We start from the raw sequence: 12,500 nt of genomic DNA on the forward strand, positions 1-12,500 counted from the left end.
GAGGCTAGAAAGAGACTAGATAGACACTAGAGAGAGACTAGAGAGAGACTAGTAGGAAAGAGGTCTTGATCCTGACATTACAGACCGACAGACAACAGAGGGGACATTTTAAATCTGGTGTCGCCATCATGCATCACAGTCTTGTACAATACTGAGTAGCCATATTCAGTTGCATTTCTTTTTATTTTTTTTGTGTTTATTTGTTTATTTGTTAGGGACAATACAAACAAACAACATTGTAACCCGTTACAGTGACATGAAACAGGGCATTCCAAAAATGTAGCCCTTTTACTGGAAAGGACAACATACGGAAAGTGTTTTTTGAAACTATCATAGCTGAGCAGATTGTACTTTTTAGGGGTGCCATTTCATTTGTTTTTGTATGAGGAGGGGTTTTCAGCATTGCTGTTTGATCCCGTGTGCTTGTGTGTGGTGTGTATGTATGCGTGTGTGTGTGTGGGGTGTGTTGTGTGTGTTTTTTGGGGGTGGGGTTGTGTGGTGCGTGTGTGTGTGTGGGAGGAGGGGGGTTGTGTGGTGAGTGTGTATGTGTGTATGCGTTCATATGTGGTGTGTGTGTGTGTGTGTGTGTGTGTGTGTATCAGTCCTATCAACTTCCAGCCCAAGGGGCATGTGACTAGCCCATAACGACCCTCGGCCCTGAGCGACAAGAGGGGGCTTTTTAGGAAAGATCACACAGAAATATTAACTGTGCGTGCGTGCGTGTGTGTGTGTGAACTTCAAGAAGGGCGGTAATGACAACTCCTCCCTCTCAGCTAATAAAGACATCATGATGTCATGATGTGTGTGTGTGTGTGTGTGTGTGTGTGTGTGTGTGTGTGTGTGTGTGTGTGTGTGTGTGTGCGTCTCACTGAACAGCAAGTTGATCTTCAAGGACGATAATCTCAGTGACAGTTCCCTCTCAGCTAATGAAGACATTGTGATGTTATGCTATGTGTGTGTGTGTGTGTGTGTGTGTGTGTGTGTGTGTGTGTGTGTGTGTGTGTGTGTGTGCGTGTGAATGTCCTTGTCAGCAACATTACATATTCTTTCCAGACAATACCTTTTACATATGCAAGAATAATGTCAGGACAAGAATTTCTGTATTTTCCTCTGTTAGGTTCTACTGTTTTAAAATTCATGGATTCATCCTTCGACAACAGCTCCTTTCATTGTTGAGACACTCGTACAGATCTGGTGGGGGCATCAGGATAGATGGGTTCAGGGATGAGGGGGCATCAGGAGAGATGGGTTCAGGGATGAGGGGGCATCAGGATAGATGGGTTCAGGGATGAGGGGGCATCAGGATAGATGGGTTCAGGGATGAGGGGGCATCAGGAGAGATGGGTTCAGGGATGAGGGGGCATCAGGAGAGATGGGTTCAGGGATCAGGGGGCATCAGGAGAGATGGGTTCAGGGATGAGGGGGCATCAGGATAGATGGGTACAGGGATGAGGGGGCATTAGGAGAGATGGGTTCAGGGATGAGGGGGCATCAGGATAGATGGGTACAGGGATGGGGGGGTATCAGGAGAGATGGGTACAGGGATGAGGGGGCATCAGGAGAGATGTGTTCAGGGATGAGGGGACATCAGGAGAGATGGGTTCAGGGATGAGGGGACATCAGGAGAGATGGGTTCAGGGATGAGGGGATGTAGAGTAAATAACAGACATGCCTTATAGAATACTGTACTCTTACCAACATAGGGAAGTCAAGTGTTCTATTAAGTTTCATGGAGCTGAGAACTAGTACAGGTTACCGTTGCATGTCGAAAGCAGGTAACCAACATCTAGGGGGAAAAAGGTTAAAACCTGCTTATGGATAATATAGAAACATAGGAGGAATGTCAGCCAAGTAACAAAATGTCAGTCAATATTGTTGTTGTTTTTGTTTTGTGCTCTGGCTATATTGGGTTATTGTTAAGGATGTCTAGTTTTTTTTTAGTTTTAGCCATAATAGTATTGTTGGATGCTGCCATTTTGCTCTCCGCCAGAAACTTTGTGTTATCTTTGACTATTTTTTTAGGCTGTGCTGTACTCATCTGATGTCTTAATTTTTTATTGTCAAATAAACAAATTGAAATAATATAAACTGGAGCGTTATGAGGAGGCTGGCTGGCTGGCCAGTTTGGGTCTGAGTGTGTGCGTGTGTGTGTGTAGTGTGCGTGTGTCTGCCTGCGTGTGCGTGCGTGTATGTGAGTGTGTGTGCTTTCTGCCCATAGCGTCGCCTGGCTGTCAGTCCAGTGGGGTGGCGAGTTCATTCAGCCGCTGCATGCATGACTAGTCGCACACACCCACACACAACCACCAATGTACACAACCCACACACTCTGTCACACGCGTACACACACACACACACACACACACACACGCACGCACGCACGCGCGCGCGCACACACATACAGACATATGATTTACCAGCTTGGTTTGGATTTTAATTTGTAATATTGCCTTTGCTACACACACACACACACATACACACACACACACACACACACCGGGAGGAGTGTGTGTGTGTTCCCTCGCTCTCTTGCAGTACAGGCTAGGCTCTACGGCCGAGCAACACTCCGGAGGGCTGTGCGTGCAGATCGGCGCCGCTCGTGGATGGAACACGTCAACGGACGAGACCGTCACCTCTCTCCCATCCGGAGCCCGAAGGCACGGTCCGGTCAGTCCGGTCACTGTGGCGATTCAGTCCGCCGGTAACCGAGCGAGCGTCCTTTCGCGGACTGACACGCGCTCTCGGCAGGAGAAGTCAGGATGGAGGCGTTTTTCACGGAGGTAAGCCAGACGAATGTGTGTCACCATCACCGGCCAGGGCTGGACGGTAACGGGGATTAACACACATTATTATTGCGGGACTGTCGATGCTGTTATGATGTATGGTGTTTAGCCTGCGCGTGCTTGTTTGAATATGATTGTGGATTCTCGGCACGGCTGTGCTTTGAATCACACCTCATCGGAGGCGGCAGGTGATGCCCCCTTTCCTGTTCAAAATACCGAATTCATGCGCTCTCTTCCATAATCCTCATAAAATGTTATCATCATCCCCTTGAAAATTCGAAAAGGCTTTATTTATTATTTGCACCCATCGCGGTCATTTGCCAATATAAATGCAGCCACCCTTTTCCAGGTAGCCCTACCCCCTATAGGCCGGGCGTATCACCATAATCATGGATACATAGGCTACAGCCTACATTTTATGGGCACCGCATCGATGCCCGCCCGCCTCTGCCTGTCTCTGCCCGCCTGGAAACCCTCGCTGTTGATCCTCACGCTGTTGAAAGGAATAATTGGCTAAATTGGTCGGAATCAGTATAAGGGGCTTTGGTTATCCATACGGCTGCAACTCGGGATTAATAGCCTACCAATCTGTTGAGGGGGAAAGACGCGCTCTCTCTGTGTGTTTCTGCAGCTGGGGGGTAGACTATAGGCTTTAAACAGAGGAGCCGAGGAGGAGAGAGGAGGAGGGGGACCGACCGGGTGGTGGTCTGGAGGAGCCGAGGAGGAGAGAGGAGGAGGGGGACCGACCGGGTGGTGGTCTGGAGGAGCCGAGGAGGAGAGAGGAGGAGGGGGACCGACCGGGTGGTGGTCTGGTCGAGGCGCCCGAAACCGCTGCGCATTTGGCGGCTGTCTTGCTCTCTCTCCCCGCCTCGAGGAGAGGACGGCTGGATGGGCTGATGTGATGATTGCGGGATTTGAAGCGGGTGAAGGTGTGTGTGTGTGTGTGTGTGTGTGTGTGGGGGGGGGGGGGGGGGGGGGTTAGAGAGTGGTACTGAGGAGGAAGAGGAGGAGGGTAGGCTTATGGATACTGTTGTTTCTATGTGTGGCGCTCGATCCTCCATGGAAAGCGGGCAGCAGCGAGCGAGAGAGAAACGAGGACACCGCAATGGCTGTTACCGGAGCGGCATGATTTCACACACACACACACACACACACACACACACACACACACACACACACACACACACACACACAGCGCGCGCACGCATCTCCCTCTCCTTCACCGCGTTAAGTTAGCCTACCGAAGGGCTTATGAAGCATTTACGAAATGCCCCACCATCACTGGGGCTCTGTCATCAAGCCGGTCCGAGAGAGGAGACGGGGGGGAGAAAGCGATGGTCTCTCTTGTCTCTCGGTGTTTAATTGCGTTGTTGAGTCTCCTTAAAAATCAATAGGGCTAATTTACTTCCTTCCCCACAGGGAGAGCGCTCAGTCCATCTCTCACGCAGATAAAAAACATTAACCTAGATATGAGCAAGCCTTCATAAACCACATACATAATTTATAAGCGGTGGGTTTGTTAGGCTGGTGGGTCTGCAGTGAAAATTCGGCACGCTATGCTCGACACATAAACGTCTTCTTGCAGAAGGTTTTGGTGTATTTTAGTGCCCTGATCCACCATGGAGAGGCAGTGGTAGTGTTTGGAGCCCTATGGAGCTCCGTCCTACTAAACGTGAGTGCCAGAATGGATGGTCTGACGAGAGCGAGGGTCCTGCAGTCTGTCTCCATCCTTCCTGCCTTGTTATGCCTGATCTGGAGGTACACGCCTCTCGTCCTCAACTCTTTCTCTAAAAAAACATCATTACATTGATTTGGACTCCATTCATAAAGACACCTGTATGTTGGTGTGTGTGTGTGTGTGTGTGTGTGTGTGTGTGTGTGTGTGTGTGTGTGGGTGTGTGTGTGGGTGAGCCAACTGACCAGAGATAGTCAGAGGGGCAGGTCCTGTGTCGCTGTGTGGTTTGCCACTCTCTAGATGTGCGTGTGTGTGGGTGTGTGCATGGTCAGCCTTAGGACCCTGAAACCCTCTGGTTGAGGTCGGTCCCTCACTGTTGCCGGGGGATGTAGAGGTGTGACTGGACGTGATGAGTCATGGTGTTAAAATATGACATCACTTACAGTGTAACACCAAGTGTGTGAGTGTGTGCGCGTTTGTGTGTATGTGTGTGTGCATGTTTCTGTGTGTGTGTGTGTGTGTGCGTGTGTGAATGCGGGCATGATTGTGTGTGTGTGTGCATGTGTGTGTATGTCATAGATCAGATATATGGTGATGGCACAGAGATGTTGGGATGGTGTCAGACACAGATATGATTTGATATGATATGATATGATATGATTGTGTCCACAGCGATAGCCACATCTCTCCAGTGTTTACTGTAGGTCCATAATGTATTCCTGTACTGTACAGTATTGAAGTATTGATCACACCTCACATTGGTTCAGAGACCTCCACAGAACCCCTCCCCCTCGCAATCAATCTACAATATGCAAATGTAAGGGACAGTATAAGGTATAAATGCTTTGGGCCTACAATATACCATACACATATAAAAAATATAGCATGCTCATATAAAAAATATACCATAGCCTACACATATTAGAAATATAGCAAATAAAAAATATAGCAATGTTTTAAGTGAATAGTTAGGGCTTGTCAAAAGCCTCAAAAGAATCTCAGATGACCACCACCGCCCTAACTCTGACCACTACCGCCCTAACTCTGACCACTACCGCCATAACTCTGACCACCACCACCCTAACTCTGACCACTACCTCCCTAACTCTGACCACTACCGCCCTAACTCTGACCACTACCGCCCTAACTCTGACCACCACCGCCCTAACTCTGACCACCACCGCCCTAACTCTGACCACCACCACCCTAACTCTGACCACCACCACCCTAACTCTGACCACCACCGCCCTAACTCTGACCACCACCACCCTAACTCTGACCACCACCACCCTAACTCTGACCACCACCCTAACTCTGACCACCACCGCCCTAACTCTGACCACTACCGCCCTAACTCTGACCACCACCACCCTAACTCTGACCACTACCACCCTAACTCTGACCACCACCGCCCTAACTCTGACCACTACCGCCCTAACTCTGACCACTACCACCCTAACTCTGACCACCACCGCCCTAACTCTGACCACTACCACCCTAACTCTGACCACCACCACCCTAACTCTGACCACCACCGCCCTAACTCTGACCACTACCGCCCTAACTCTGACCACCACCGCCCTAACTCTGACCACCACCGCCCTAACTCTGACCACCACCACCCTAACTCTGACCACCACCACCCTAACTCTGACCACTACCACCCTAACTCTGACCACCACCGCCCTAACTCTGACCACCACCCTAACTCTCTGGACCCACAAGGCTTTTCCCGCACACAGCTTTGACACCTTACTACATATGACAGTATGTTGGCATACATTACTCTCTCTTCCCTTGGTTGGTATACTCTCTCTTCTCTCTCTTCTCTCTCTCTCTCTCTTTCTCTCTCTCTCTCTCTCTCTCTCTCTCTCTCTCTCACACACACACACACACACACAGGTGACACTAGACTACTGCATCAGTGCTTTGAGTGTCTCACAAATCCAACCTGTTCTGAGTGTCTATATTTGACTGAGCTTTGTGTGTGTGTGTGTTCATCTCTCCTCTCCATCTCTTCTCTTCATCTCTCCTCTCCATTTCTCCTCTTCATCTCTCCTCTTCCCCCCTCTCCTCTCCATCTCTCAGTCCCTTGAATCCCCCCATATAACCCCTCATATAACATAGTGTGAATGTGTATCTTGTGTGTAGTATGTATCTAGTGTGTAGTACAGTATGTAGTATGTATCTAATGTGTAGTGTGTAGTATGTACAGTATCTAGTGTGTAGTATGCATCTAGTGTGTAGTATGTATCTTGTGCATAGTGTGATGCTGGTTGAGAGGAGAGATCAGTCACTGGAGAAGTGTGACCTATTTTCAGCAGAACCAAACACATTTGTTCTGCTCAGAAGCTGCCTCAGCTCTCTTTCCCTCTCCACCTCACTCTCTCTCCTATCCCCTCTCCCCCTCTCCCTCTCTCCATCTCTATCTCCCCCTTCCCACGCTTGGGATCTATCCAGCTCCGTCTCTTTCGTCTCCTCCACCCCCTCCTCCACCCGCCCTCTCTCTCTCTCTCTCTCTCTCTCTCTCTCTCTCTCTCTCTCTCTGTAGATGTGGGAGCAGTTCTCTGCCTCTCCAACACCATTACAGCGATTTTGCATCCATGACAGCTGGGCTTAGATAGAACACCACCTCCCAGAATCCCTTGCCAAAAGACTTCATCTCTTCTACCACAGGATCTCACAACATCCTTCTCTATGTAGCCCCACCCCCTTTCTCCATCTCTCTCACCTCTTTATCTCTCTCTTCTCTCTCTCCTCTCCATATCTCTCCATCTTCCTCTTTCTTTCTCTTGTTTCTCTTCTCTTCTTCCTCATCTCTATCTTCTCAATCTCTCCATCCCTCTCACCTCTTCATCTCTCTCTTCTTCATCGCTCCTTTCCATCTCTTTCACCTCTATCTCTCTCTCTCCTCTCCTCTCCTCTCTCATTTCATAAAAAACACTACATATTCTCTTTACCTGCCACTCTCTCAGAACTGCATTTACCAGAAGCCCCTCTCTCTTAAAACACCAGTTCCCAGAATACATCTTGTTTTCAAGAGGATGAGGGGTTAAAGACAGAGAGACTGTTTCCATGGCGCCCTGTTTCCATGGTGAGGAGTCTTGTCACTGTGACGGGGGTGTGACTGTAGTTTAATCCAAGATGAGAGGGAATGTGATAATTAGCCAACTGTTCAAGACTGTACTCTCAGAGAGGATTAGAGTCACACGCACGAACACATACACACACACACACACACACACACATGCACGCACGCACACACACACACTCACACACACACACATACACACACACACACACACACACACACACACACCACACACACACACACACACACACACACAAACACACACGCACACACACATGCACGCACACACACACACACACACACACAGACACACACACACACACACACAGGCAGGCAGGTTCATCTGTCCTGTCCAGCTGTGTGAGGGCCCTGGGTTGATAATTTAGCTACAGTTTGTCCTTCTGGCTCTAATATGTTTTAGCTTCCAATGAATATCCCTCTGAAGCCTGAAATAACTCAACACCCAATCAGACACAAGAATCAATGATCATAGCAAACTAGAGTTGAAACGCAGATGTCATTACATTGGCTGAGGGAGAGATCACACCGGTCACGTCTGTGTGTGTGTGTGTGTGTGTGTGTGTGTGTGTGTGTGTGTCTACACTGTCTGCCAGGTGTTTTGCGCCTACCTGACTAACCCTAATCCCTTTCACTGACAGATGTGGTCTGTCCACGCGTGCACACACACACACACACACACACACACACACACACACACACACACACAGGCCAGCTCTCTCCTGCCAAACACCACAATGTGCTGAAAGCATCACCTTGCTGATTGTGTCATCACCTTCAATGAAGTATTACTGACACAGTCTGGGTCGCAGTTAGGGGCAGAGGCTCGGGGGAGAGGCTGGGGGAGAGGCTGGGGGCGAGGCTTGGGGAGAGGCTGAGGGAAAGGCTCGGGGGAGAGGCTGGGGGAAGCTAGTGGGAGACTGGGGCAGAGGCTAGGGGGAGGCTAGGAGGAGGTTAGGGGGAGGCTAGGAGGAGGCTGGGAGAGGCTAGAGGGAGGCTGGAGGAAAGCTATTGGGGGAGGCTAGGAGAAGACTGGGGGAGGCTGGTTGAGGCTGGAGATGGAGGCTCCGGTAGAGGCTGTTTCTTCTTGTCAGAACCAGACATCTACATTTACAGTCTGTCTGACCCCAGCTGATGGAGGAGGGGTTAAGGGTTAAAACGTCCTCCTATCAATAAGCACCCCCCGCCTGGCCAAGCCCGCCCCTCCCTCCCTCCCTACCTCCCTGAGAGAGAATTACAGGAACCATATGCCCCTCCTCCTCACCCCATTAACCATCTTATTGCCATGCCGACCACCACCATCACTAAGGGACACGCCCCTGTCTGTTCTCCTCTACATCAATCTCTGTGAGAGAGAGAGGGGGAGGAGTGAGAGAGAGGAGAGAGAGGAGAGGGAGAAGAGGGAGAGAGAGAAGAGGGAGAGAGAGAGAGAGAGGGAGGAGAGAGAGAGAGGGAGGAGAGAGAGAGAGAGAGGGAGGAGAGAGAGAAGAGGGAGAGAGAGAGGGAGAGAGAGAGAAGAGGGACAGAGAGAGGAGAGAGGGAGAGAGTGAGAGAGAAAGATGGGGAAAGAGATTGAAGAGGGAGATAGAAAGCATTAGATGGAGTAAAGGTCCGGTCACACATGGGCAAAATTAATATTCACCAAATGAATGACCATCACCTGCCTGCCGAGGGTATCTAATGTGATTGCTGGAACACACACACACACACACACACACACACACACACACACACACACACACACACACACACAGCTCCAGCCACTCTGGCTCACCCTGGGCGCCATGTCTCCAGAGGGTGTTGAGAGAGCCTCCCTCCTCCTTCTCCTCTCTCTCTGTCCTCACGTCTCCCTCTCTTTTCTCTAGTCCATTAGCTCATGTCTGATCAGCTGTTTTTGTCATCGTCTATTCATCCCTGTCTCTGTCTGTCTCTCCCTCCTTCCCCCTCTACTCAGACACCCTTCTCCATCCCATCCCTCTTTCTCTCTGTTCCTCTCCCCTCTCTCTCTCTCCCCCTCTCCTTCTCTCTCTTCCTCTCTCTCCCTTTCTCTCTGTTCCTCTCCCCCTCTCTCTCTCCCCTCTCCTCTCTCTTCCTCTCTCTCCGCTTCTCTCTTTCTCTGTCTCTCTCTCTTGTCTTCTTTCCTCCCCTCTTCAGTCATCCCCTTCTCTCTCTCCTTGTTATCTCTCTCTCTTCTCTCTCTTCTCCTCTCCCTCCTTCCATCATGGCCACATCAAGGGTCCAGTCAAGAGTTGAACTGCATTCAGGGCAGGGATGTCTCATGTGTGTGTGTGTGTGTGTGTGTGTGTGTGTGTGTGTGTGTGTGTGTGTGTGTGTGTGTGTGTGTGTGTGTGTGTATAAATTCATTTAGACAACACTGGTCACTGCAGAGGATTGTAGACCTATCAGCTCTCAGTATCTATGTGTGTGTGTGTGTGTGTGTGTGTGTGTGTGTGTGTGTGTGTGTGTGTGTGTGTGTGTGTGTGTGTGTGTGTGTGCGTGTGTGTGCATGTGTGTGTGTATTTGTCTGGATCAATTATATATGTGTAGGGTTTGATTGTTTTGTGTGTTTTTCGATGTTCATTATGTGTGTGCAGATGTCCATCATATGCTTAGGTCTTGTTTGTCGGTGTTTGGTCAGGCGTGAGGGCTCCTCAGAGGGGGGTCCTCCATCTAAGGCTGTCTGTAGGCCTTGCCTCAATCAAATGGCACGGCCGTCTATGTGATCGCCTGAGCAGAAACAAGCTCTTTATCACACACATCTCACACACGCACACACACACACACACACACACACACACACACACACACATAGCCAATGTGAGTGTGTGTGTGTATGTGTGTGTGTGTGTGTGTGTGTGTGTGTGTGTGCGTGCACACTTGAGACTTGTGACTGCTTCATGTGCCGTTCTCAACTAGATACAGCACATGACACATCTCTCTAATTTTTTGTAACCAATTTCAAGTTCAAGTGAGTTTATTCGTCACATGTACAGGATCTGGCTATGATGAAATGGCTTAACTTTACAATACATTACATTACAGTCATTTAGCTGACGCTTTTATCCAAAGCGACTTACAACAATTGCATTCAACGTAGGAAAAGCCAATGTACTACTCCTTGCCAGAACTCACAAGTCCATCTCCTTTCCAAAACAAGTGAAGTGAAGTTTTTAGGCATTTTCGCCATTTATTATTATTATTAATAATAAATGGCGAAAATAAATTATTACATTTATTTATTTTAAATAAATAAATGTTGAACAGTAGTAGCCTAAAAATATAATAGTGTTATCACAGCAGCACAGATTGAGATTAGATTGACATCAGTGGTCAGTTCGCTCCACCACTGCGGGGCCAGGACAGAGAAGAGCCATGTCGATCGACCACAGGGGCCTCAGAGTGGCGGGGCAACCAGTCGCCCCGAAGTAGCAGAGTGTAGCGATTGGGAGAGGGTATAGGGTTTGACCATGGCCTGGAGGTAGGAGGGAGCTGTTCCTTTCATTGCCCTGTAGGCTAGTACCAGAGTTTTAAACTGGATGTAAGCCGCTACAGGGAGCCAGTGTAGGGAATGGAGAAGGGAAGCTGTGTGGGAGAACTTGAAAGCTTCTCCTCACATTGGCAGTAAAACAAAACAATAACACAACACTGAAACACATACAGTAGTACAAACCCAGTCTTTCTCTGTGTATGATCCAGCCTCCACACTCTGCCCAGGTCAGTGAGACTGGGGCGGGTGTCATGTGACCCCGCAGGTGGCCATTGTATGGGGTCAGAGTTCAGGGGTCAGGGTGCTGATCGAGGTTGATTGAAGAATAATGGAGCGTTATGAGGAGGCTGGCTGGCTGGCCAGTTTGGGTCTGAGTGTGTGCGTATGTGTGTGTGTATGTGTGTGTGTGTGTGTGTGTGTGTGTGTGTGTGTGTGTGTGTGTGTGTGTGTGTGTGTGTCTGAGTGTGCGTGTGCGTGTGTGTGTGTGTGTGCGTGTGTGTGTGTGTGTCTGAGTGTGTGTGTGTCCTGTCTGTCTGGTAAGAGACAGGGGGAGGGATGGTGGAGTCTGGAGGGGGGTGGTATGTGTGGCCGTAATGCTGGCAGGTAATTTATAACCCACACACTCTCCTCCCCTTCCTCTCCTCCCCCTCCTCTCCCTCCCTCCCCCTTCTCTTCCCTAGAGAGTGCATCCCTCAGACACAGCAGATCGATCTGCAGCTGCGGAACAATCTAGAGAGAGGAGAGAGAGACAGAGACAGAGACAGAGACAGAGCTAAGGAGAGGGAGAGAAAGACAGATTAAAAAAAAAATCTTATTTAACCAAGTAAAGCCATTAAAAACAATTTCTTGAGGGAAATTTACACAGTTAAAAGACAACAGCACACATCCAAACATTTCAACATAGTTAACAGCACACATCCAAACATTCAACACAGTTAACAGACAGAAGCACACATCCAAACATCTCAACACAGTTAAAATACAGCAGCCGACCCAATCATTTCCAACACACCCTCTACTTACATACAATCCCATCATCAGGCAATAACAACAGAGTAACAGTAGCACAAGAGCAAGAGCAACACATCCAAATGTTTCCAACATACCCTCCAATCACAACAGCAGGCAAAACAACAAAGCAACAAAGAACAACAAAAGAACAGGTAGCACACACACACATTAAGACCGGCAGCAGCAAGAGAGCAAAGGTGTGCATGGGACAGCAGTAAACGGGCAAACATACCAGGATTAAGGGATATTAGAGGTTTGGGGAACGTCTCTGGCGAGAATGACGACAGCAAGAACAGCAGGCCGGAATGACGACAGAGTGCAGTGTTTGTTTTGGGAATGTTGAGCAGAATACGGTGAGCTCAACTGGTGTTGACAGCACCTGTAGTTTGCAAACGTAACACAGGTAAGGTGGGACAGACCAAGGAGGGTTTTGTAGAT

The 12,500-nt window shown here is 49.2% G+C and overlaps 1 protein-coding gene across 1 annotated transcript in view; it reads left to right on the forward strand.

The window, feature by feature from the left end:
- Nucleotides 1–2,756: 2,756 nt before the first annotated feature.
- Nucleotides 2,757–12,500, forward strand: part of myo10l1 (myosin X, like 1) — a gene marked incomplete at both ends in the record, with an annotated part of 54,850 nt that continues 45,106 nt past the window's right edge. The window contains one exon of the mRNA XM_084451114.1: nt 2,757–2,777. Coding sequence (XP_084307240.1) covers nt 2,757–2,777 — 21 coding nt within the window. The remainder of the gene's footprint in view (nt 2,778–12,500) is intronic.

Source organism: Borostomias antarcticus (assembly GCF_949987555.1).
Source record: "Borostomias antarcticus genome assembly, chromosome: 16".
Lineage (NCBI taxonomy): Eukaryota > Metazoa > Chordata > Actinopteri > Stomiiformes > Stomiidae > Borostomias > Borostomias antarcticus.